Below are 27,973 nucleotides of genomic sequence, written 5' to 3'. Positions count from 1 at the left end.
TAACAAGACATAAATGAATAGTGTTGGTTCTGTGACTCACAAAGTGATGGAGTGAATAAACAGCAAGATCTATTAGACGGCTTGGATAGAAAGAGTATGGGTAATTATGGCGTACAGGCCCGAACACAGCACAGATAGATGTGGAAAGAGCGAGAGAGAGACAAGAGGAGGAGGCTTGAACTGTATGTCTGCTAAATTTATCATGAGCCCTTTGGGAGCAGTGAAATGAGAACAGTGGCCTATTACTGCTAAGAAGGTGTTTTATTGAGAATACGCCGACATTCTGCCCAGGGGAGACCGCATAGGAGAGGGGGTATGGCCAAATGTGTGCGTGTGTGTGTGTGTGTGTGTGTGTGTGTTAGTTCATATGAGCGGCTGTATGTGTTATGTGTGCATACTTGCACGGCTGCTTGTCTTTTTGCCCTTGCTTGAAAAGGCTTACGCGTGTGTGCACACTTCTGAGAGTGTTTGTCAGGGAACCAATAAAATATTGAATTATTCACTAAGGTATAGACCTTTAATTCTTAGGTTCTTTAAGTCAGTTAACAATACGGCTCATGTGATGGTCTACAGAAATTGTTTATACCCTCTCATGCAATTACATTTCAATGTTTTTGGACACATGCCACATAAATTGCATTTGAATATAATAACTATTTAATGTTGTTGTTTATGTCAAGGTACAGTGCCATGGTATTACTTTGTGATACCACCAGTTTACTCCTTTATAAAGGTATTACTTCTTTAAAAATTTAATTGATAATTTTTTTTAGCAATAAACAAATCTGAAGTTACGTGTGTGTGTCATTTATTTATTATTTAGAATTATTTAGTTGGTTGAGTTTTTAAAACTATGTGTGTGTATATATATGTGTGTGTGTGTGTTTGTGTGTTTACAAAATTATGTATTTTGTAAAAATCCATTTTATTTTTAATGAAATCAGTTATGCCTTTGATTTCTGAAATATTCATAATGTTTAATGTTTTAATTATCTTAGTAATCTTAGTAATTTAATGATATATATATATATATATAACTTCTTAATTATGATATTTCTAACTAATTATAACCTTTCTAAAATATAAATTTTTCTTGCTTGCAAAGAAATGACTTTTTTTGTTTTTTAATAAAACTCTAAAAATGTAAATTAGCCTTCAATTTCAAGTTGACTTCAACCAGTCAACTATTGAAGTAAGTTAAGCCTTTGTCTCTGGGTTTTGAATGTGTAATATAAGGTTAGCCAGTAGGGGGCGAAGCAACTTTTCTGTGTTTTCCCCCTTTTTTATTAAAAAAAAAAAAAAAAGTGTGAGAAGGTGGTGATGTTTTAATCACTTGCTAGCGCTGAGCACTTATGTTCTAACCGTTCACAGCAGAAGTAGGGCTGCGGTGTGTGTGTTATTTTATGTTCGAAATTAGTGGATTTGGATTAAGATTGAATTGCACCCACACACAGAGTCAGTCTGTGAATGGAAACAGCAACCTTTTCCATAGTTGTTTGTGTCTGGTCAAGAAGTTTAAAAGGTACTCTTTTAATGACTGTGACATTTCTTATAAAATATAATGTAAAAAGATTTTATTTTTTATATATATATATATTATAGAATTTACATAACTGCCATTGTTTTAAATAAAAACAAAACATTAAATCCTCCCTTTTCTAATTAAAGTGAATGGCCAAGCTTGTGTTCCCATAAACAATTCCCGTTTATAAGAACAATAACAACTTGCGGAATCTCTTTGTTTTTCTCCCACTCCTTCTCTCTGTCAGATAGTGTTTGCTTATCTGTTGTTTAATTAAAGGGTTTCTTTTCTTCACTCTTCCATTGTTTCACCAGCACGGACAAAACCTTTACCGGGGTCAAAGGGTTAACAGCCATCAACTGTGCTGCTTTTTTCTTTTTGTTTTGTTTAGGTCCTTTTTGTTCTCTCTCTCTCTCTCTCTCTCTCTCCTTTTTTTATAGGGTCCCACACAAAGGCATTGCTTCACCTGCCCCCCTCCCACCCCAAACACACACACACATGGCCTGCGGCGGCCCCTGCCGCTGCTTGTGTCCCCATTTGAATTGATTATGTTTAGAGGGCTGCTTGTGATTGGTGGAGAAAAGGCGTGGTTGATTGGATAGTTTTGTATCTTGTCAGCTAGGGAGCAACCTCGTGCGTGCAATCTGTCCATATCCCCGGGAAAAAGGCTTGAGACGCGGCAGCACACGCACACGCTCGCTGTAAACGCCTCTCTCTCTCCCTCTCTCTCTCTCTCTGCCTCTCGCTCGCTCTCCCTCTCTGCTCCGCGACTCGTGTCTTCTCATCTTCCGCGATCCTCCAAACGGCCCGGCTTCTCTCTGTTTACCCTGCCAGCCAAATGGAGTTTGTCAGGTTTGTCAATATGATTGATTCTGTAATTTTTCTGTGAAAGAGCTGTTTCTGTTGCCGTAGAAAAGTTTTGCAATGCAGTACGTCCAGAGGAAAAGGAAGAGAGCTTGATTTCTCCGCATGCTGTTTGTATTAGTTTCTATCATGCTGGTTGGTTAGGAGACATGTAAACACTGTGATGTGATTACAAGTTGATGTTTGAAGCTTCTCTTGTCAGTTGCAGTTTACAAGCACAGGATTTTTAATTTGAGGCTTTTGTTAAATGCTTTCTTGTGTTGTATGTATGTATGTTTTTAGTTGAAGACAATTGCAGTTATGCAGATACTTTTTTTGTCTAAAACTTTTTTGTAGAAAGGTTTCTAGATTGCACATGCTGTCAGCATGCTATCACAGTGTTGGATTTGATGATATTTTAAGTTAAATTGGTTAGGTTTGTATTTAATTCTTTTGAAAATTAATAGCGCACGTGTGTGTGTGTGTGTGTTGGGGAAGGTTTGTTCACCTTCACGGTTGCCCACATTTAAAAAGGGGCAGGGACACACTGCGATTTGACACTTGTGTCATGGGCCCTCATTTGTGTGTGTGTGTGTGTGTGTGTGTGTGTGTGTGTGCAAGAGTGTGACTGTTCACATGCCAGGAGTGTGATTGCTGAAACTAAGGCAAAGTTTTGACACTCTCCTGTAGTTTTTGTGGGCCGCTTGCTCATTTTAAATATATGCATGTTGTAAAATAATCAGTTGATATTTTAAATGATGCATTTAAAAACAAATGATTTGAATGCTGATATGCAGTATTTAGCATGACAGTTTCTGGTTGCCGTCATTATTTAGTTTGTGGAGTTTGAGACTCGAGGTCGGTGGGGGTTTCGATACGAGGATGGCAGGAGAGGTAACGACTGGACGTGTGGAAAGTAAAGGCTAAACAGGGAGCCTCGCGGAGGGTAATGCCGCACAGCTGTGACCACCGGGCTCCTTCGTTTAGAAGGCGTGAGAGAAGGGTGAGAGCTGATTGGGCTGACAGTTTGTAATCAGACTTGATTTATTGTTCATTAGTAGTGCATTAGGGCCCGCTCTGGCTGGGGCCGTACTGCATTTATGTTGTGCCCTGACAGGCCGTGAGTCTGCCAACACCTGTCATATTAGCGGCGACGACAATGTTGGTGTGTGAGAGAATATTCACGTGTGTGTGTGTGTGTGTTTACGTGAGACGGGAGAACAAGCAAACTGTGTGTATGTTTAATAGATATTTCCCATAGGAAAGAGTTGGGGGGGGGGGTTGTGGTCAGTCGTTCATGCGGCTGACCTCTTTCACAGACGTCTTGCTCTACATTATGTGGTAAGAATGGAGAATACTTTAGTGATGATGACACACGGCATTACCAGCTGTTCTTTTCTGTTGTCTTTATCCTTCGTTCTCCCACAGAGGAGAAAGATAAAGAAAGGAAACTTTTGCTTGTGTTTTTCCCAAAATGCATTTCTTCTTTCTTTTCTTGTACTAAGTTTCCTGCAAGCACACCAGGTGAGCATCCTCTTTGGAAGAAGCAGCGTAGTGACAAATTGCTCAGAAAGACAATTTTATGGTATACAGCAAAAAAAAAAAGGTTGCGGATGCCTCTTCGACTCGCATCTGCAACTTTATATTTTGAAAACTAATTTTAGCGTGGAACAGTATAAATTTAGAGATTATATAGTTTTTTTTATAAACGTTTAGATTTTATTTAACATATTACAACGCTCATTTGTGTTTTCTTTTAGAAAATTAGCTCACACGCTAACAGTATCTCTAACCCAATATTAATTGACCCTGGCGACAAACACCACAACATGGCTGATCAAATCACGAAGTGCAATTTACCGAAGCCTTCATTTGATGTCATGGAACACGGATTAGCGTCGTTGTCGTTTGGCGTTGTGCAAAATGGGACCTCTCCCATGCTAGGATGTGACGACCATTGTCTCGAGTAAATTCTCAATTTGAGGAGGATTTGTGTGACTGTGATCTTAATTAAATCTCCACCGACTCCAATAACGCGTCTGAAGGCATGCGCGACGTTGCGTAACCTCGCTGAGCTGGTAAACCATAAATCATATCAGCGGGATGAGTAGAGCAAGAGAGAGAGAGGGAGGGAGCGGGAGGGAGGAAAGGGCGTTAGGGTGTAGTGGAAAAGTGTAAAGTGGTGAAAGGCAGTTTGTCGACATCATTGTTTTTAGTGGCACATCTCAGGCTGGGTTGAGCGGGAGACCTTTAGCGGTCCCGCTTTGTGACAGTATTTTAGTGTGTGTGAGGAGAGACCCATCAAGGGTCACCAGGGGTTGCGTTGTGGTCAGAAATGATTATTACTGCCAGTTACGAGATGATTCCGGTGGGAAGATCTCTGAGCCTTGATTTTTGGATAAGGAATCATTGTGGTTGCTAGATAGTTTTGATCATAAAGTGTGATTGTTAACATGCTGTTGATGAAGAATAGCTATTTGATAGGTAAAGTTTGATGGAAATGGAAATATTAATAATGTAGATTCGTTTTTAGTTAAACAGAAACGTGTTTTCTTTGTGGCAGAACAATAATAAATATTTAATTTAAAATAAATAATAAATTAATAATAATACATTTTTATGATAAATTGCTAATGATATTCCTCACTTGTAAGTTCCTGCTAATTGTTAATGCACATCCTTTGCTCTTTATTTACATAAAAAGCTGTCGTTGTCAGAAAATGAAAACGGGAGAAATAACTATGAAATTGCCCAAAGTGCCCGTTTAATTGTGACCGCAATCACTTAAGTGCACATCACAATTTCCAAACTTATAAGAAGGCACTTTTCAGGACTTAAAGGCAGAAGATGTCAAGGGTCAGGATATTCAATAGAAAATATAAATTCAGCATGCTGGTTTTCATGAATGTATATTTTTTCTTTGCATCCTAATGTGCAGAGAGATGAGAAACATGTTTATTTTTTGTGCTCGAATCCAAGGCAAACACTCATGGAGGCAAGACACATGCCCGTGGCACATCCACAGTGCACCCACCCACAGTTAGTGCGTGAGATCAAGTGAATAGCCCTTGAGCAACAGCTCAGAGGGTTCCGGGGCTGATGGTCCACCCCTTCGGGACACCCACCTGCAGTGGGGTTGAGTTAGTGTGGGAAAGGAAAAGCTGAACCTCATGCTCTCCTTCGCCCCTGCTTGTTTGTTTTACAGCAGATCGGGCCAGCTCTGCTGAGAACTTGTTTGTTTGTGGTTTAGAAGTTAATTAAAGCTCAATCTGGATTTTTGTTTTTACAGTTGCCTTGAATGGGCCGCTTTCCCCCCACAGAATCTGCTCGGTAAATGGGCAGAAAATGTGACTATGATTATCCTGTTTATGTGAACTGTAAACGGGCTGCGAGAGAGCCAGAGCGAGGAAGAGGGAGTGGAATTATTTGCAGTTCAGAAGCGGCTGGGGAGATGGATATATCTACGCCTCTGCCCCAGAGTGTTCTTGCTTCATAATAAAAACCATAATAATAATAATTTGTACGTGCATGTTTTCATAAATATGAGACAAGAATATCTCCATTTAGTCCATTATGAATGTAATATTTATTTCTTAAACTTTGCTTTTAGAACTTTCTACTTAGATTTTCTGTCCATTTAATTAGCCGTTTTTTTTTTTTTTACTTCTTTTGCAATTTTGAACTAAACTGAATTTCTTGAAATGAAAATTGCACATTCAAATAAATAATTACACCACGCATGAAATATAAAAATCCCTTTTTTTTTTTGCGGCACGCTGTGCCAAATGAGCGCACGGACAATGCTATTCCCTATATCTCTGGACAAGGTAAACCAAGAGGCTTCAAACAGACCAAACCTCCTCTGATTTCTCAAGGGCTTGTTATTTTGTACTTCTCAATTCTATTTGATGTCCTGACAAAACAAGATGACACCGGGGAGCTGGCATTAAAATTTGATTTTCTTTTTTTCCTGCCCTCTTTCTTGCTTTCTTTCTTTGCAACCTGTTTCCGTGCGGCCAGTTCAATGTGTGAGGCGCTCTGATTGAAGTTGCCCCCCTTCACTCTTCATCTTAATTGCCTATCTCTCTTTCTCTCGTTCTCTCCGTGCATGACATTTTGCTCTCTCAGGAAGAATGCGTTCTTCATTAAGTCAGTATCAGTGTTTCTGAGGTTCGTCAGATGTGTGTCAGATGTTTCCTCATTAGAGCCGTATTTTTGGATGCGGTTTCCTTCTCATAGTCATACTGAAGATGAACTGGATGGTGAATTTGAGTACCAGGCTCAAATGAGCTAGATCCGCAGCTGCGTCCAGTACGCTCGATCTCCCAGCTGGCATCATTCTGGTGTTGTACATATTCAGATTGAACACCTTCGAGTTAAATCAAATTTAATGATCAGTTTTTATTCCCATAAATTTTACAGCTTTATGTGGACTTAAAGAAGCAAAGTTATTAACAGATGTATATTTTGCGTAAATATTTAAATTTTTGTATTATTGTTTTATCTTATAACATTTTGTTTACTTTTTGTTGCATTTACTTATTTTACCCTTTTATGTTTTTTTTTTTGTTTTACATTTACTTTGTTACGTTTATCTATTTATTGTTAGTTTGTTATTGTTTACTTCTTTTAGGTTTACATAAAAAAACATTTATGCTTGCCTTTTTAATGTGTGAGTTTTTGTTTATTTTTATTTTAATTTTTTTCATTTAACGATTTCTTAAAAGTTTTGGTATTTTATATTTTAAAAAATTTAGTGTCAGACTTGCTTATAAATTTTTGCATGTGTTGGCATGTAAATGTTGAGTGTACAGCATGTGTGTGTGTGTGTGTGTGGGTAGGGCTGTTGGACAGCAGGCCTGCGCTAGCACATTGCCTACAGTCACATAGCAGCTGTTTGAGTATGTTATAGTTTCTGTGTGTGTGTGTGTGTGTGTGTGTGTGTGTGTGTGTGTGCTAATGTGCTACACTCACACCTGGCCTACACCTCTCATTACCGTCAGCTTTCTCCAGTTTGCCCCCTTTCTTCCTCTCTTAACAATTCTTTCTTTTTCCGAGCAAACGAGTCCCATGTTATTTAAAACTGTCCAAATGACAGCTGAAATATGCATTCATAAAATTCCTTGTATCTCGTTTAACCAGATATCTGCTGTATCTCATAGCGCTTTCATCATGAGACTACTTGAAATATGTATTTGTACTTTCCTCACCTCTTATCAAGCGATATGGTCGTTTACCGCAATTCATAATAATAATTTCATTTCGCACATTTCCACAATTACGGCCAGAGGAGAAGAGCGAACAGCTCTGAGCAGTAAGAAGCGGTATCCCTCACTCCTCTTAAGTGCTGCTGATATAGTGGCCAGGATGATATTTTTCAGCTGAAGTGCTTCTCTTCTGCGGCGGGCCTGTCTTAAAGAGATTCCAGCTCATTCACCAGCGGATTAAATGCTAGTAGTTACAATGATCAATAGGTTAAGAGGAGGCCCATCCCTCTCTCCACTAATGACCTCAGTGGTAATGGGCAGTAAAATGTGAGCTGTAATAGCCTTTCCGCTAGGGCTGAGGTTTGGTAGAAGTGGACACACACACACACATACACACATGCACACATGCACACATTCATGCAGTAAATGAGGGTGTGAAGCTGGTGTCAGTGTGTCTGTAAGGTGTGGATATAAAGGGTTTAATTGGAACAGGCTGGAGTTGTGATTTGTTATGGCCTGAGAAGTTAGTAAATTGTAGTTGTTATTTCTTTTACAAAGCATTTACATTTATGTCAAATTAAATATTATAAAGTTTTAATTTAGTAGTTGGAACTGTTAAAAAATCTATTTAAAAATGTTTCTTGGTTTTAAGAAAAAAAATGTAGCAAAATGTTTAGTATGTTAGTAAATATGTATGGTAATTTCAAAAAAGTTTTTTTATAGATAGTAGTAGAAATATGAATGCATAAATGCAAAGTTTAATGCAAATTGAAATGTTTGTGTTTATGTATAAAGTTGTCTTAATTAGGAAATTTGTATAAATAGGAAAAAGTTCAAAACCATAATTCAAAAGTGAAGTTAACTCAAAACCACAAATCTCTCAAACATGTATGAAAATGTTACAAATAGATAATCTTTGTTTAAATATTACTTTGAAAATCTTCATCTAAATCATTTCAAATTTCATAGATTTGAGTAAAAAGATCAGCTACTCTTTTTAAACATTACATTTCAAGAACTATGTAGGCATTAATTAATTATAATAACAACATAATAACACAACAAAATTACTTAATCTTGAATTATAAGAACTATTTTAAAATCTAAATAAAAACTATAATAGTATCTCAATTATAAAGTTACACAGCAAATTCTAAATTGATCAAATTAGCAAGTATTTCGTTGCCAAATGTACACTCATGTCTGGCGTCTGTGTTTTAGCTTGTATTGTCTCACCACCCACCCGTCTGCCCGTCTGACCTTCAGAATAGTTCATCAAAATTAGTGGCACTGAGAAAAAAGGACATGAGTGCATAATGACTGTGAAATGAAGAAATCAAAGGGTGCAGTCTATGCAAATGGTGCGCTAAGCCATGTGAAAAATGGGCCGCATATTAAGACGTGACACCCGTGTGTTTGGGGTGTGTGCTTGTGCTTTACTTTGATCCGAGCACCACATATCCATTTTGGTTATGAGTTTATAACACATTTAACCCCATCTTTGTAATACTGAGTATATTTAGGAAAATGTTCTGTTTTTTTTTTTTTTTTTACTTAGGGTGGTCTGAAATAGGTGGAGACCGTGCAGAGGTCAGAAAGAACAGACTCAATTACGTTCATCGAGACGGGACAAATTCAAACCCATGTCAGCGGTTCTGAATCAGATGCAATTGGGGTAACCTTGGTGAAGGGAGACTGTCGCCCAAATGTCTGGCCAATCAGGAGCAGATGTGAGACATACTTCTGCGATCTCACACATGCTCGCTAAAACACGCTGGGGATATGTTAACAGTTGCAAATGCCCGCCGCTATCAAGTTCAGCACAGACGTGGTTTGTCACCCAATGTCACAAAGGAGATTTTAATGGCACGGAGTATCATAGAGAAAAGCTGACACTGAGACACATGCGTGTACTGTATTCACGCAGCCTCTCTTCTAATTAAAGACCCCTGTCAACAACGTGAGGACCCTCTCAATGTCATCACGTCATTTTCCCTTCCGGCCATAATATGCTCACCCTTTTTATTCCGCTTGAGCTTGTTTGTGTGCCCTTTAATGTGTGTTTTGATATTGTTTTTTTTTTTAGAGAGGGACCTTTTTTTCCATACACCTGAATTATATTTGACGACGTAACGAACAATGCGCATCCTGCATTGACACGGTTAGATTCGTGTTAATTGATATTCAGCGATTTGAAGTTTATGTACACAACGAAACGCTATACCAGGAGAGTTGTGACCCATTTTAGTAAAGCATCGCAGGGACAAGATGCTTCACGCTGATGAAGAGGGTGGAATACAATCATGAAAAAAAATGAAAATACAAAACGCATTCACGCAGTCACAAGCAAAACACGGACAAGCACTCCAGAATAATGACCAGTGGCCTTGTCAGTGGAGTGGGACGTTTGATGATGTGGTGGTTGTTGGAGTGTGTTTGTGTATGGGTTTTCTCTTTGTATCTGTCAGTCTCCCATCAGTCAGTGCAGCTTTGGCTTCTCATATCACTGCTTCTGAAAGCTCCTCAGGTGGTTTTAGAGAAACAGATCTTGATCTCTTGTTGGCACATTCTTCTGGTGACAGGCTACTGATAGGACATGTGATATGTTATCTTTAGTGTATTGTATTGTGCTTATCCAGATGTCATTGTATTCATGTGTCTGTCCTCTTCCTGTGTTTGTGTAGGTCCCAGTTTCTGTTGCTATGATGACACCACAGGTCATAACTCCTCAGCAGATGCAGCAAATCCTCCAACACCAAGTTCTGAGCCCCCAGCAGCTCCAGCTGTTACTGCAGCAACAACAAGCACTGATGTTACAGCAGGTACTGGCTCTCATTCTGTTTCTCCTTCTGTTTGAATGTCTCAGATATTACTCAGGCTTTGGCAAAAAATAGATTGTACATTTATAGTGCTTTCAAATGATTAATCGCATCCAAAATAAAAGTTTTTGTTTGCATAATATATGTATGTGTACTGTGTACATTAAGTATATACATTCACATACATGTGTATATTTCAGAAAAATTTTATGTTTATATATATATATATATATATATATATATATATATATATATATATATATATGAATATAAATATAGACATAAAAAAAACATGTACATATTTTTTCATATATATTGTATGTGTGTGTATTTATATATAGTGTCTTGAAAAAAATGTCTTGATGGCCATCAAATGGGATCTTTCAGACGTATTAATGAAGCAATTCTATGGTAAATCTGTGACACATGACTCAAAGAATTCCACACATTCGGAATATGCTTGATGTGGATGTTCTCTGACTGTAGGTTCTTCCTGATTCTCAGGGAATCTGTGAACTATTTTCTGAGTGGTTTTGAAGAATGAGTGAGGGATGCAACTTGCAAAACTCCTTCCTCATGCACATGTTTTCTGATTCCAAGAAATAAGTAGTATTATGCAACAAATATTGAATATGAAAGATTTTAGGTAATGTGTTGTACTGTAGCAAAATATCTTGTAAAATAAATAATTAAATAATTGTAAGGATCTAAGTAAAATCTGTTTTGTAACATTATACTTGAACTTTAGGGGAATAAAATAAAACACAACAGAAAAACCGAGGAGGCTTCTTTAATTTATGACTCTGTGTGACTTTGCAGCAGCAACTCCAGGAGTTCTACAAGAAACAGCAAGAACAACTCCACCTTCAGCTCATCCAGCAGCAGCATGGCAGCAAACAGCAGAGTAAAGAGGTATGCTGACTGGATTACTTTACATGTACACTCAGCCCTGGTGTTCATTACCTGCCCCCAGTGTATCCAGCAGCTGTTTCCCACCAGCAGAAGTACAAAAGCAAAACCATTCCAGCGCCACCGTGTCATCTTATTTTGAGCTTTGACTAATAGGAAGAACCTTTTCCTGCTCTTCTATTTCTACATATCTATTTCTACATGTATAAAAATATAACCAGCAGTTAACGCAATTTTTTTGTGCTAACCAGAAATAAAATGTATTTGATGTGACGTTGCCTTTCCAATATAATAGAGAAAAAAAATCTCACTGACCCAAACTTGTGTGAAGAGGAGTATGTTTTGACAGACTGTTGAACATTCTGTGTTGTTAATTGACCAAAAAAAAAAAAACTTGGTTAGAGCACATTTTTTAGAGTTAACCCAGAATTTCTGCATTTTCAGTATGTATTTGGTGGAACAATCTGTGCTGTTTTGTCACCATAAAATGTATTAAATCAATCTAAAAGTGCAATCTTATTTGCCAAAATATTCCATAAACAAACATTTGCGATTCTACAAGAAATCTGTGCACAGAATCCATATAGATCCTTTCGTGAGCGCTCTGTGTATTTATATGTGTGTACACAATATGACCAGAGTGAAGGGTATGTGCGGTTTCCCCATTGACAGCAATATGGCACAGTTGTAGTATGTCTGAAGTGTTCTACCTCTTTGTCTTTTTCTGTCTTCCTTCGTTTCAAGGCTGTATCACCAGCTGTGTTTCTGGCTGCTCTAATGACAGCAGGATAAGGCAATGCTCTGGACAAAAGAAGCGATTATTGCGCGGTCAAAAGCAGTTCAAAGACAATCAGAGTTTCACTTTTTAACTTCCCCACAGAGAGCTTCATTCTGTAACCAGAGAGATAGAGAGCGCATAAATGAAGGCAAATGTTGTAAAATACACACACACACACACACACGTTCCCACATGCTTACTTCAAAGTCCCCCAGCTCGCTAATTAATGAACTGGGGGCTTCAGTTTGGACAAGTTGTGGTGCGTTGCCTCCATAAATCAATGCGACAGGACTGTTTCTCTTGCCTCTGACAGAAGCTGTCACTCTTACTCTCTATCTATCTCTCTTTCCCTCTCTCTGGTGTCAGAAGGACAGACGAGGGGAAGGGGACTCTAGAAGGGGAGGGGGGTTGAAAGAGGGAAGGTGGAATCGTCAAAAGGAGAAACAATTGATCAGCTGAATGGAACGTGACGAACAGGAAGAAAAACACCATTTTAAAGAGTATTATGTATGATCACAGGAATTTGATGCAGCCCTCGAGAGGCTCTCTTCCGTCTATGCGTGTTTTTCTCTCGCACGCTCCCTCTCTCCCCCTCCTTCGGCTTTCTCTCACACAGCCTTCAAAAGATGGAATACGAATTGTTGCAGCGACTCCCCCCACGGGGGTCAGACAATAACCCCCCGCTGCTGCTTTGTGCCTCTTTTATTTAAAAGACAACAAAATTTCTTAGGTTTTCAAAGATTTTTAACTTTGGATTGGAGGCGAGGCAATAAAAGGGCCTGCCAGCGTCAGTCTGGATCATGTTGTCATCTGCTCTGTTCTCGCCTCTCTCGCGTGCCACTCCGAGTTAACCTCCCGTTCGCAAGCCGGGCCGGCATTAGGTTGACTCGTGCTCGTGTGCCGAGGAAGATCTTGAGTGGCCCAGGCTCTCCTGCAGGGTGATTTACAGATGGAAATGAACACACTTTATAATACGGTTCAATTTATTAACATGGAATAGCTATCATGATCTAATACTTTATACTTTATATGTTTATAATTACATTTTTAAATGTAATTTTTTTTTAAATTATAACAAGTTTTATAAAAGAACATTAGACTAATAAATGCTATAAAATAATAATACGATACTTAATGCATTATTGTAAATGAATTTAACCTTATTGTAAAGAGGTTAGCACCCAATTTTTTTACAATTTAAGTCCGCGTGAAACAGAAGTTTGTGTTCAGTCATGTTTTCCTCCTTATTGTGACATATTTGAGAGAAATGTTTTCCTCAAATGAGAAAAAAATGTTGGACGGAACTTTTTTGTCCTTTAGGAATTGATTGGATTGTTCAGTGAGGGAATTTATTTTAATTTTAAACAAGAATTTCATGGATAAATCACGTGTAATACAAACTGCAATATTCCATAAACAATAAGAATTGTCAGTTTTGTTTTCACAGTGACTTTAAACAGTTAATCCGTATATTTTATTCATACATATTTAAATATGCTTAATTTACTTTTTTTATATAAAAAGTCTTTCAGAATTTTTTTATTTTCTCAGAATTACCTTTTTGCTGATGTAAGCCATTTGTTCACAATTCAATTAAATCCTCTCAGTTTTTTTATTTTGTGTTGTGTTTTAAACCTTATAAAGGTTACAGCAAAACCATCAACTTTTTGCTTTTAATTGTCCTGATGGTGAAAGAAAACACAATGGTACTGTGATCAGGACATGACCTGGAACCGAACCTTGCTTCTCAGTGGGAGCTCCACAGCTTGCATATGTTGCACTACCACCGCGCCAACCATTGACATTAAAGCCTCGTGATCAGGGTTTGAGCCGAGAGAGAGAGAGAAAAAGAAACAGACCCGTGACAGGCAGATGAGGATGGGTGGACCATGAATGAGAGAGGAAAAAAGAGAGCGAGCACTTTATCAGGCTGTTTCAGATCTGTTCTGGGTCTAAAGGTTGACCTGTCCATGCCTGTGCTGCGGGACCTTTTTTGTGTGCCTTCTGTTCGGAGAAGTAAACACAAAGTGAAGCATCCTGTGTTTGGAAAGAGGGTGCGGCACAGCTTGGCAAAGCCACGTTTATTCTTTAATGTACCAACAAACACACGCATACACACAAACACGTGACCCTCGGGGTCCTGTTTTTCACCTCTGGCCATCAGAAACCTTCAGAGGAACGTCCCATGATTATAGCGGATGTTTAGCCATTGTCGTAATGCACTGAAGAGGTCATAAACAACAGTGCTAGTGTTGAAAGGGGTCAACGGGAGGGTTCAGTAGCCCCATATCTTCATCACATCGCCCATTTGTTTTGACTGAGAGGCGATTGGGGATGTTAGCTAATTTCCTTCCATTTATCGTTCTGACGACGCAGCAGTTCGTTCGCCCATTCCTCCCTCTCCTTCTGTCTTTCAACACCCTCTTCTCCCTATTTCCCCTCCACTTTTACTAGCCTTCCCCTTTCTTCCTCTCAAAATTTCCCCAGTCCTTTGCCACTTTCCTTTTTCATGAAACTCCATTCCATCTGTCCAGATGCGAGTAAGTGATATATTGCCATCTGTCTCCAAAAGAAGACACTTAACCCAAACTCCATCGTGATATGATATACACTGCGATACATGTCATAGTCAGTTTAATAAAGTGTTAAACATTCTATCTAGATAAAATCACATAAACTTATGTCAAATGCAATAAATGCATAAAAATAATCCTGTTTATTTTGTGTACGTTTGCACATTTCACATTATAAAGAAAAAAATCATCAATCTATGTTTAGTTTTCTCTGACTCAGAAATTATTTTATGCAGTATGAGAAAATGAATCACTCTATATATATATATATCAGCTCTCCGTTACTTCACAGCCCTGATTTATCCAAAGGAGACAATCGGTTGGCTCCCCTGGCTCTGCACTTACACGCTGCTGAATATTACAGAGCTCCTTTCAGTCACAGGTGTTTGTGGAGTTATGAATGGCCATAATTAAAATCCTGTGGCTCTTATTAGGAATGATTAACAACATTTCATTATTTGTCATGAGCCTCCCCGACTCCTTGTTAATTAAGATGGGACTGCAATGTGGGAATGTACCTGTCCACATCTCTTTGTGTGCGTGCATGCGTGTTTGTGTGTGTGTGCGTTTATCAGTCCTGAGTGAATAAGCATGTTTGTGCACGTGTTGACATAATTGTTTGTGAGTGTGGGGATGATATGTAGACCTCTCATCCTCTCGCCGTCTCCCTCGGCAGGTGTCTGTGCAGCAGTTGGCGTTCCAGCAGCAGCTGCTTCAGGTTCAGCAGCTCCAGCAGCAGCATCTCCTGAGCCTGCAGAGACAAGGGCTGCTGTCCATTCAGCCCAACCAGACTCTGCCCCTGCACTCCCTCACTCAGGGTAAGCACAGACACTTCCATCGCCCCTTAGGAGGATTTTCACACCAAGAGCAAGCAACAGAAATTGCAGACAAAATTCATATGAAAAGTTCAATAACATTAATCACATGATTACAACATGGATTTTCTCCTGCCTCCGAGAAAACATCACTTCTGTTCACACGCTGCTTGCCTGCTATGGATTTTTATGTTTCCCATTATGTTTCTAATTTGTTTGTTTGTTAAATCTGGGTTAAAAATTTGGTTTTTTATATTTATTTATATAATTATATTTATAGATATATAAATGTATGGACTATTTTTTATGAGTATCTTCATTATGTTTTGCTAAATTTCAGGGCAAATTAATGCACTCCACATGACCAGGTCTATAGGAATACATTTTTGTTTTTGAATGACCAAAAAACTTCTTCGAGGACAACATATTTTTTTAGTGCAGGAAAATGTGTGGACCAAGTGAACATAAATTTCCATCAGCCTCCAAAAAATATCACATCTTATTACACTGCTTGCCTGATATGGCTTTTTTGGTTATTTGTTTGTTTGTTTCCCATAGTCAGAATATGTTTTAAAAAAATTGGAATAGGCCTTTATATTCTTTGTAAATGATAGTTTTTGTTGTTATTCTTTCTTTTCCACTCTTCCATCACATATGCATACAGTATATCTTTGTTTTATCTCTTTTGTCTTATGTTGGCTCCCCTTCAGCCCCTAAACATACTAGCACCATTGTTTTCTAACCTCAACCCGCTAAACTGGTGGAAGATTAATCACTTCACAAGCAGTCCATGAGTCAAAAGGTGTTTTTCCAGGAGGTGTATTGCTTTATTTTCCTTGTCATATTTACTTAAGGAGCAGCAAGAGAATGACAAAGACTGCATTCATACCGGTTTTGTTTTGAGTTTTGTTTTCTTTCTTTCGAAAGCTGACTGTACCCTCTCTGGCTAAGACAAACAAGTCCATAACAAGATAAGGCCATATGAAGGCTGGGGAGGGGGTGCTTGGGTAACACGCAAATACAAACTGTGTTTGTTCAGTCTTGTTATTGTTTGTTCAGGGCATAGTCAGAAAGCTGAGCCACTCAACATACCCACGTTGCCCTGGGGCTGGGCGAGGCGATGCTTTACAATGAGAAGCCACAGGCTAGTGTCAAACAGGAGGCCATCTTGGCAAAAAAAAACAATTTTATTACTCTAACAAGTGATTGAATGACTACTCAGAGCAGTCGTTACACAAGGAACATTGCATGAAAGGCCCAATCAGTGGAAAGTAATGAAAAACAGGACAGGACACATGCTGATTTTCTACTGCAGAACACAAGATATTGTATGCATATATAATAAGTGTGCTTGGCAGTGAAGGGTGGATTATTTCCTAGTTTAGAACCTGTTTGTCTAGTATTGGTCCAAGAGAGTGGATACACCTGATTGGGTAACCATAATAGTTTTAGAAATCCTTGAATTTTGTTGGTACCGAATACAATACAATACAATACAATACAAAAAAGTATACAAAATCAGCCACTCTGATTAGATTTTTTTTTAATTCATCAATAGAATCAAATACAGTATGTTTCTTCAAGTGCACTTGTTTAAGCAACACTGTTCCTTGTCAGATGTCAACCTGAGATGTTTTACAGGTCGAATGGGACAGTAAAACTGGGGCCAAATTTGGCTTGCATGGGGGGTAATTTCAAACCCTGATTAAAACACTTGTCAGTGTGTGTGTGTGTGTGTGTGTGTGTGTTTGTGTGTATGTGTCCTACACATTTTCTGCTTCACTGTTAAAAGTTATTGATGGCCTTTTTTTCTTTCACACTCCACTGCATTCTTTCATGCTCCAGCAGCCCAGTTTTACATTCGCAAGATGTAATCTACAAAATTCAGTAGTTAGCTAAGTAGCATTGGTGCGATAACTTATGTTACCTCCTTATGTGTGTGTGGCGATTATGTGCTTGGGCAAGCTACTAAGGAAGATTACCCGGCCAGTGACATGGGCTGAAATTGGCTTATTTATTAGACCCTCTATCTTTGATGTTTGAATAAAATCTTTTTACATCAAAGCTTTACATTTAGTGTCCAGGCACATCCAGTTATTTTCTACTAGATTTAAAAGACTGTTTACAAGTATGCAAGCTAGCATTCTGGCACAACGCAGACATCTGAGACTTCAATCAAAACCATGTGTTTTAGTCCGTTGTATTCGAGGTTGGATCACTTTTTGGACTTTTTGACTTAATGTTTTGGAGAGGGTCAACTGAAGTCTGCTATGAATTATAACAATGTGTTGGAGGAGATAAAATCATAAACTGGGTCTAGTAAAAAAAAAAAGTGGATTTAGCAGTTTGAGTAATAGTGTGAGAAAACCTACAAAACAGATAAATATTCAAGAAATGCAGACAGATGAGTTGTATTTTGTAGAGTTAAACCATTTCTCTCGTGCCACGTACACAATGCATTAGGAGTACAATATTTTTACACTTACACAGTTTTTGGGAGTAACAACCATATGGAGTATGGAGTGAATCCCCTAAATAGTCATTCTGAGTGTGAATGCAGTACAGGAGTAACTGTGGATCCTCTGATAGCTGGAACAAGAAATCTTCTTTTTGGGCTTTTTGAGTCTTTATATTGACTTGTTGAAGAATCTTTTATTTTTAATTTAATAAAAAGTAAAAATAAATAGCATTTTTGGTTTTTTTTATCATTATTGTTTACTTTTTCAGCATTTTGCTAAAATTAGGTGGGAAAATGAACATTATACTTGATAAAACTATATATATCTGTTTTCTGTTTTTGGGTCGGGGGGCTGGGAGTGAATCACATTCGTGAAGAACTCAATTTTATGTTAACACAATTGAATTAAGCAGAAGAGGCCTAGTCTTCTGCTTTGACTTTGAAGTCGGATGTGTGTTTGTCCCTCATCTTCCACACTATTAGTCCACTCTCATCCAAATCTGTGTCGTCCTACACACATGTTGTGAATCCTTCTAGTTCTGGAGTTCATTCGCATCCCTAGCCGCACATTAGTTAAGTTGTCTAGTCAAGTGCCACAGGACACCGACAAGACAAATTTGCAACTAATATGAAAGCAGTGAATGTGACCAGGCATGAAGCGTGATGTGCACGGACCCATCAGGGGACTCCGGACCCTCGTCCAGCCTCACTGGCAGTGATTGATCGACTGGCAGTGCGACACTGTTTAATAGCTTCTGTAGCATTAGGGAGGAACATATTTTAGGCCTTAGGGCTGCATATCAAAGGCCCCAGTGATCATAGCCCCTTTAACTGGAGGGAGAGAATATCTCTGCCTCACAGAACAATAAACTAATAGTAGTGTCAGTTTGCCCCCAGTGGCGTAGCGGCGGGCTCGTTGAGAAACACGTGGCTGCCGCTTTCCGTGGCCCCAGCGCGCGACAGCATTTTTTATCGGGCTGCTGATGGGCCACAACTAATGTGGTTGTGAACCTTAAATCAACTTTCCGCTTGCTCGAACACGGTCACCAGGGTACCGGGGTACAAGGACAGGAAAAGGTTGAAGCGAGAGTTCGGGGCCTCTGTCTGGGTGTCGCCGCTACCTGCTGCGGTAAAAATTGAGTTGCTTCGCCGGCGATCAGTCAAACGTCTCAATGACATCCATTTTTTAAAAGCGCAAGTGTGTATCTTTGGCTTTTAATGAGAGGAGATGCGTGGCTGAAAAATGACTTTAGGGCTGTTAAAGCGATCTGGAGTTTGCAAGACGGATTTAAGGACAAAGAACTGTTTTAATGCCGTGTGCTATCTGTGGAACGTCACATCCATCATCCACTACTAAATAGCGATAATGCCGTGACGTTTGCCAGATCGGTTGAGAGGTCAGGCAAAGATATATGCAGACGATTTTGAGAGATACATCTGTGGGAAAGAGAGAGACGGGGAATGGAAACCAAGACTTAGAGTGAGATACAGACCTGCAGAGGAAAAAGGTTTATGGGGGGTGTCAGACACAACAAGACAGCTTCGTCCCACTCCGTTAGCCCTCTCATCAGCTCCCCCTCCTCTCTCCGGCTTGGATTCGTTTCAGTAAACAGTGGTGTCGGGGTCACCTGGACTTGTGGGTAATTGAGGGAGAGAGGGCCGCCCTGTCAAGCACGTCGGCTAAAAATACATCGCACACTGTCACCGCGCTCCAAGTGGGGGGAAAATGATTGTTCCTCTCTATGTCCAAACCCAAAAACAATCACCAGTGCCATGACCTTCTTGAATCCACACGGACAAGTTTTCCCTCCCTTGCAATGACAACAGCAAAGACAAAAAGCAAGCGAGTCAACATCTTCAGAGACCGCTGTCAGAGTTTCACGAGGACGTTAAAACACTGCAAGATGACAGAAAAAAGCCCAAGGAAGCGAAAGATGCCACGTGGCACGTGGGAAGGTTATTGATTCGTCCTGCAATAATTTCCGCTGGCTCTTTTATATGCAAACGAACGCGTGTGAATTTATGGCAGTCCTACCAGACTCATTTCACAGTTTTTAGTCTCTCTCGCTCTATCTCTTTGTCTCTCTCTCTGGAGTCTTAGCCGCCTCATTAGCTTACTGCTCTCCATTACTGGCATAATTAAAATCTTTAGTAGCTTATCAAATTAAAAATATTTTCTGCTGATCGTATTGAGATCTTCACCTCGCCTTTATTTGGCCACAACAGGAATAAATTAAGACTAAGCGATTCTTGCACAAATGTATTACGCCGGAGTGCTTGAAAGAGGCCACTTCTAGTATCTGTAAAGAGAATTATTATGAAGGAGAGAGAATGAGAGAGCGAGAGGGGGAGGGGAAAACAAGGAGACAAATGAAGATAACCAAGACAAAAATTGCTTTCACTCATTTCGAAAATCTATTTAATTGCAATGTTAAGCGATTGATCCCCCACCACCCAAAACAGCCCCTTCCCATTTAATTTCAAAGAACATATAAAGAACTTTATAAAGTCACACAGTGTGTGCGTTCCATTCAGAGTTCCATTCTTAATCCCCGTCTCTATCTTTTTTAGATTTTGTCTAAATGCATACATTTGTATATGTCTTTATAGTATAGAGTACGGTTTAAAAGTTTGAGGTCACTTTTTCTTTTTCTTTTTTTTTTCTTTTTTTTAATAATACTTTTTTTTCAGCAAGGGCACAATTAATCAAAAGGGACAGTAAAGACATTTTGCATGTTACAAAAGATCTGTTTCAAATATGTTATTTTGTTTTGAACTTATAAGTCACCAGAGAATGCTGAAAAAAAGAGTATTACAGTTTCCACAAAAATATATAGCAGCACAACTGTTTTCAGAATGTTTCTTGAGCACCAAATCAGCAAATTAGAGTGATTTCTAATGAATCATGTGACACTGAAGACTGGAGTAATGATGCTGAAAATACAGCTTTGCCATTGCAGGAATAAATGACAATTTAATATACATGTATATTAAAATAGAAAAAAGTTCGGCTTTAGTTGTAACAGTTTTCCCAATTTTATATATATATATATATATATATATATATATATATATATATATATATATAATAATTTTATTATTTATAAAAAAATGTATTCTGTATCAAATAAATGCAGCCCAGGTGAGCATAAGAGACTTCTTTCAAAAACATAAAAAAATATATATATTATCTTTAAATTCAGCATCATGCCATAATATTTAAACACTTCTAAATATCGTGGCCGCTCAAGTGGATTACTTTAATAGCCCTTTCTTTCTTTCCTTCTTATAGTTCTCATCCTGGTAGTGCTGAGTTGTAGAGTCAGCTACATGAAACACTTTGCGTATATGGGTGTGATGTAAGTGTTTGTGCGTCTGTCACAGCATTGAGGCAACATCTTGTCTTCAAGCAATTTTTCTTCCCACTTATCTTCTCTCTTTTTTCAAAGGACGCATGAGCCGCAGTGTGCTTGACTTGTTAAATGAGGTTTAAGTCGTCTGTGTCAATTGGAGGCGGTGCAAAACTTTAAGCATTTTGCACATTAACATGCTTTCGAGAGTATTACCCTGGGGGCTTGTTCGTTCTTTCACTTTCTCCCTCTCTCTCTCTCTCTCTCACGGAGAGGGATGTTTTCGTGGTCTTGTTTTGTGTGTGTGTGAGAAAGAGCTGGCTGAGTTCCTTGTCAGAGGAATAATTGTGATTATTCAGATTTCATGCCTTGTCTCTATGTTAATTATTTACTTCAAGCATGAAATGTGTGTGAATGCCAGGAAATTTTTGTACACAAACACGCTTCGCGTAGCACGTAAGGGAAAAAGAGCAAGCGAGAGAAAGAGAATGGCAGAGCGAGAGGGCAGGCGCCTCGTATCAGCCTGTAGTGGAATAATTAATGCCCCCTTTTGTTTACTGAGCCCTTGTTTTTTATTTAATTATGCCATGAGTAGAACCAGATTAGCTGTTAATTGATTTAATTATCCAATTTGTTTGTGGCAGGCATGATTCCAGCCGAACTGCAGCAGCTGTGGAAGGAGGTGACAAACAGCCATGTGAAGGAGGAGAACAGCGTGCCCAATAACGGTCACCGGGGTCTGGACCTGTCGTCCCCTTCCCCCGTTCCCCTCAAAAACCACAACCAGCATGGATCCACCAACGGCCAGTACGTCAGCCACTCGCTCAAGAGAGAGGGGTAAGACTGCTCAGACATCAGGCACAGTTTGAGACACTGCTGAAATCTAGAGGATACACGTGTGAGATTATTTTTATTCAGTTGTATCTAATTCTTGGCATCACTGAGGCACCATTGCCCCTGTTGAAGGTGGAAATCCCTTCAAGGGAAGCCAATTTGATGGACAGGTACCCACAGGGCATTTCCTGCATATGAATATTAATTTATCGCTGCTAAGTACCTTGGCATTTTCGTTAAAGACCAGGCCGGTCTGCTTAGTCCTGTTCATCAGGGATTTCCAGTTACACACCTGGGAGAATGGCACTGTTAGAACGGTTAGATTACTGTAATGGAAATAAAATCTCTTCTTTAGTTTTTAATTATTATGGCAACTGGCCTATTTTATAGGAATTATGCTCCAAAGTATGTGCATTTTATTTTTCTAATAATTACTTTCATTTATTTATTTATGGAGGCAGGAATGTGAAGTTTATTTTAAAATGATTCAATTTTTTTATGGTATCCTAAACAAAACTTGAAAGATAGATTTGTCATTACAACAGTTTTTCTCTGAATTCTGAATGAATGTACATACGGTGCAGGTGATTCAGTAGAGTTATACGTACTAGTTGCACTACACTAACACACAACACTTGCTAAATACTGTAAAGCCTCTTCAGAGCTCTGACATAAAGATTTATTTGTAGGAAGCATTGCATCGCTCCGTCTTTAAGGAAGAGATTAATTTGGTTTATAACACATTTGCTTGTTTTCATGTGTTCAGGCCTGATCTTTGAACCGCTGGTGAGAAGCCTCCAGGCACTATGAGCTCATTTATTTGTCTCTCTCTCTCTCTCTTCACATCTGACTTAGATTTGGCTGATCAAAACCAACATGTCATTATGAAAGCAATGCGAATGAAAGCACATTTAGTGCTGCAAAACAAGCCCTTGTTGAAGGTAAAGGGAGAGTTCACATACATGTGTAGCTGCTTTTTTCTACCAGTGTAGAGCACTTCTTTCTTCCTTTCGTTTGTGCCACACAAACAGGCCATAAGACCCTTGATTGTTAGTTTTGACGTTAACATTTTGCAGTGCACCCTGCAAAGAATTATGCATACAGTTTAACATTCCCTTAATTGCTGCATAGTTGTGTGATTCTTCATTTAGAAGCACAATTTTTTTCTGATAGAAAGGAACTTGAGGGGAAGATGGGGAAATATGTAATTCAAGAGTAAAACGTTCTACTCTTTACAACTAGAATGATCGTTTGTTGTTTGCAATCACACTCGAGAAAAAAAAAAAAGTTCCCTTAATTAAATATTCACCCTATTATGCTGTCTAGGTAGGCAGCTCACTGGTTTATTAAACCGAGCCACTTACTCATATGCAAACTTATTTTATTTCTCTAGTTCTTTTTCTCCCACTCCCCTGAAAGTAACAGTCTATCATCTCGTTTCCTCAAAGTGCATAAACAACCAGTACTCAATCACAACACCACAATTCTTCTGTGCCATAGCAGGCTTGAAACACTCAAAAAGACATGTTTGAAAACTCACTGCTTCACTCCCTGCGTCTCATTCTGTGTCAGAGATTATAGAAGATGTCAACAGCAGTTTAGCACCCATGCAATGAAGAAGGCGTTTTGTAGAGCGAGTATCTCAGATCTGTCAGAAAAAGGGAGCAGGTGATCACCCCTCTCTCTTCCATCCGTTAGCTGTGGAATTAGTGCTGGAAATGCATCCAAATCATTACTGTTCCAATGCAAAAGCACATTAGAAAGACAGTGCTAATAACTTAGCGCTTTGATGGTTTTCTGTGTAGCATTAATATCCGTGTAGTTTTATTAGCAAACACGTGCTCCATCACTACACCCTACGGGGCCTCCAAGAAAACATAACACATTTCTACCATTTTTAATCTGCAGGAGCTCTGTTTCTTGGAATCCAAGGTTATGGGTAGAAGAAATGAAATGTGGACTTATCCCTTACACGCAAACGTTAATGAACTTTTAATTGATGTGGTTTTCCCAAGTCCCTCTTGTCGTGAAACAGGCGGACGGTTGTGCACTGATGGACCTGCTCTGCCCTAGCTCTCTAAGATTGGTTTACCGCCGGGGTCTTAAGCACCGCGCAGGCCGTTTCATGTGTCATATAAAATCTGGCCAGTCGCTGCGACGCCTGCAACTAAAACCTTAAGTGCATCCAGCGGCATCATTCACTGTCTTTTCACTTCCGTCTTAAAGGAAGGAGAGAGAAACTCAATCACTTCGTACATGTTTAGACACGATACTCCCCTGCTTTTAGCAGCCTCCATCGGCTCCCACTGGTGCCTGCACAGAGACAACCACCTCATGCACACCCAAATATGATAAAAGCATTCGACGTGTCAGTCCACCCGACCCAGCGCTGCTCAGATAAGGGACAAAAAACACTCATGAACCTGTGTGAACCTTTCTGAGGTGATTGGAAATGAGGCGTCCGCTATCTGACCAAAGCCCAGTGGGCTTTTATTTTATTTTCATTTATTTATTTCAGCATCTGGGACGGGTTTAAAAAAATATAACGTTGACTTCCATTTCGGCAGTTTTCAGTTCTCTTAAATGAAAGGGAAAGAGTGTCACCCTGCTTGAGTCGCCCCACTTCCTTCTCCTCCCAGAATCCTCTAGGAATGCTACACTCCGGGGAATTAAACCCAGACAATTTGTTTTAAAGAGATAAATAATCAGATTTGCCCCCCTAAACGAGCCCCTTAACCTCGCTTTTAATTGATCTTCAACTCTGCAAATGATAATTAAAACATGTGGTGGGGGTTGGGAGGGGACATTTGCTTGTGCGTACTGTAGAGGATTGAGTCGGGGGTCTGGGGATTTGCCAGTAGACTTAGAGAAGGAGTGTGTCTTTGATTTCTCCCCACATGAAGACGTGAGGCAGAGTAATAGTGTTGTGACAAAGTGCTCAGTTCCTGTCTGAGCTCTCCAGACATCAGACCTCTCTCCTCTTCGTTAGGTCGGCAACGATGATACTTAGGTGCTCGGTGCATCATAATACGATCCTAAACCATAATGTAATGAAAGATGATAGGACAGAGCCACACTGCCGCACAGGAAAGCATTTAGGCTATTGCTGTAAGAGCCGATGAAGGATATAAACGCACATGTGGTGTTTTTGATGCGCTAGGACTTTTTTATTATTATTATTCATTTATTACCCCTTTTTTACTTTTAACCTTGAATGCAAAGCAGATGGCACCTTTGCTTGTTAAACGACTATTTAAGTTTAAATACAAGTCAATCTTATTTTTAAATAAAGAACCAGAGAAGTTACCACGCTTACACACTTTAACATAGAGACAAGATCACGGACAAGCTTTTGACTCTTTGTTTTTGTTGTTTTTTGTACGGAATGAATGAGGTCAGTATAGAAGAAATCCAGTCTTCCTCGGAGTTGTCGTTTAAAACCGTTTAGTCATCCATTGTTCAAAATGAGCTTTGTTTCCTGAATCACAAGCCCTTAAGCTTTTCACAGCTCAACTCTTATTTATATAGCTTTAGCCAATGTCATATTGGAATTAAAACAAGACGTGGCATGGCATGTTTCTTCTTTAAAAAGGAAATAGATTCATAGATTCAACATATGAAGTTTTATTTCAAATGAAAACCGTTGCCTTAATATGTTCATGCATATGTTTATTTTTCTCCTAGATTTTTCCTAGATTATTTTGAAAATTGAAATTGGCATGGTTTGTCTTGCTCTGACAAAATCAATTATTTCTGTTTATTTTGGTCTTGCATTGATACTAAAGTACTATTTTACACCTTTTTTGTTGAAGGTGTCTAATAAAACTTATATTTTTAGGCATGTATTTTATTTTTGATTGTTGATAAATATTATATTATTATATTAATTTCATAAATGTAATCTGTTTTTCTTGTGTTTCTAAATCCTGATAATTGAAGCTACTGAGAGTTTGCTGTTTGAATAGGCTTAACCTTTGTGTCACATTAATTCAGCTAGATTTTACATTTGAACAAATGGAGGTAAATTCCCTTCTGCGGATAAACCACACTGTTGAAATTGAGAGAAAAAAAGGAGGTGGATCTTCGCTGCTAAGCTTTATTGTGCCTGCAGTGTAGTTCATATGAGAGCGTGCAGCACTGAGCTGTTGACGACCCTGTGCAGGCGGATAAATTGATAACAGGTGGGGTGTGTTTACTGTTTGCGCTTGGCGGGAGCAGGCCAGATGGATTTGGGAGCTTCCTGTTGTGGGAAACACTTGTTGCTCCAGGTGGACTGCAGGGGCCACGGTTCAGTGGTCAGGGTTAAAGGACGTGCTGTCTCTCCAAGCCTCGTGCTGCCCTGATCAAAGCATTCCTCTGTGCGCATCAGAGGAGACCCATAATTGGCTATTGATTGGCCAGCACCAGGCAGCTCATGCACTGTGATAGGCTGACAACTCCAACTTTGCTGAAAGCAGAGATCACATGGTTGCAATGATCACACACTTCCTGTAGGAGTCAGTGGTCATATCAGTGCTGTGTCAATAAAACAACAAGCTGCAGTGTTTTTTTTTTTTTTTTTTTTTGTGATGAAGGGGAAGGTTTCTTTATTAGTTGTCATATTTTAGTGGATAAGCCATTAATATTACATCAAGCAGTATTATAGAGATTAATTACTCTTTAGCCTCTTTCATAAAAGTCCAGTGATGCATGAATATGTTGTGTATCAAATACTTGCAGCCTTGATATCACACTAATCTGTCTTTTCTTCTTATAGATCAACGTTGGATGATCATTCTCCTCACAGTCACCCTCTCTACGGTCACGGCGTCTGCAAATGGCCAGGGTGTGAAGCTGTGTTTGAAGACTTTCAGTCATTCCTGAAGTAAGAATCTCACCCACACCCACACCTGGAATTTATTTGTTTATATGTTTTTTGGAATCGGATATGGAACTGTAATTTGGAACCAACTGAATTTCTTCTTTTTTTTTTCTCACATAGGATTCTACTATAGGATTCTATTACTAAAACTAAAACTAAATCTCATAGAACATACAGTTCCCCTGCTAGACTATTAAAATTACCAGCAGGATAAAGCTCCCAGTTGGGACCAAGAACCAAAACAAATCAAAACACCCTTTAGGAATTGGAGAATATCCAGTTGGATTTTATTTAATTCTTAAAGGATTCCTATGCATTATTAAGGATCCTAATCTTTTCATTTCAAATTAGAATATTTTTGTGTGGGTTATGTTGGAATTCTGTGAAAAAATTCAAAACAAAATTCCAAAAAGGAATCCTATGCACATTTCTTACTAAATGTTTCACTAACATTTTGTATGCTCTTTAAAAAAAAATAACCTAGTGTTCCGTTACAGTATTCTTTCATTCCCTTTCCCTCTCTCTGTGTGGGCTGGGTTCTCTTTGCCTGCTCTGTGGTGTGGTTTTCTTCAGGGTTCTGTGCTGCCTGCGATAACTGCAGTCCCCATGGTGATTACTGACACTTTGTCCCAAAACAAACACGTGGGGATGTTTATCTACGGTGGCCCACATTCTGATAGTACAGCGGGTTTGCCCTTGTCTGCCTTTTTACAGACAATAAGAAGAGCTCTTCTAGTTCTTTCCCTCTCTCTCTCTGTCTCAGAGTCTCTCCCTGCTTGTAGAAACGTCCGAGTTTTTTTTATTTATGTGACATAGTCGAGATCTGTAGCAGACCAAATTGGTTCTGCATCACCTTCACAAGCACCACACGGGTTTTTAAAGCACTCTGCACACTGACTGTTGCATTGGTTTTATCTGGAACCAGTGCCTGTTCACCTGCCCACTTTGTATAAACTTAACTGAATCAAACCTGACCCGGCCATGCTGTTAAAGTCTAGTCTATT

At 39.1% G+C, this 27,973-nt stretch overlaps 1 protein-coding gene across 19 annotated transcripts in view; it reads left to right on the top strand.

The window, feature by feature from the left end:
- Positions 1 to 27,973, top strand: part of LOC113096129 (forkhead box protein P1-B) — a 175,830-nt gene that overhangs the window by 126,496 nt on the left and 21,361 nt on the right. For 15 of the 19 annotated variants that reach the window (XM_026261609.1, XM_026261608.1, XM_026261605.1 and 12 more), the window contains 5 exons: positions 10,257 to 10,394; positions 11,211 to 11,303; positions 15,328 to 15,469; positions 21,919 to 22,111; positions 26,865 to 26,972. In XM_026261609.1, coding sequence (XP_026117394.1) covers positions 10,257 to 10,394; positions 11,211 to 11,303; positions 15,328 to 15,469; positions 21,919 to 22,111; positions 26,865 to 26,972 — 674 coding nt within the window. Of the gene's footprint in view, positions 1 to 2,035; positions 2,375 to 3,047; positions 3,369 to 10,256; positions 10,395 to 11,210; positions 11,304 to 15,327; positions 15,470 to 21,918; positions 22,112 to 26,864; positions 26,973 to 27,973 lie in introns of those variants that run through there. The other 4 variants (XM_026261610.1, XM_026261618.1, XM_026261633.1 and 1 more) reach the window with 3 other exon arrangements.

The sequence above is a fragment of the Carassius auratus genome, chromosome 6, assembly GCF_003368295.1.
Source record: "Carassius auratus strain Wakin chromosome 6, ASM336829v1, whole genome shotgun sequence".
NCBI classification, from domain to species: domain Eukaryota; kingdom Metazoa; phylum Chordata; class Actinopteri; order Cypriniformes; family Cyprinidae; genus Carassius; species Carassius auratus.
Note: the sequence above shows the minus strand (reverse complement) of the source record. Positions and strands in the feature narration are given on the sequence as shown.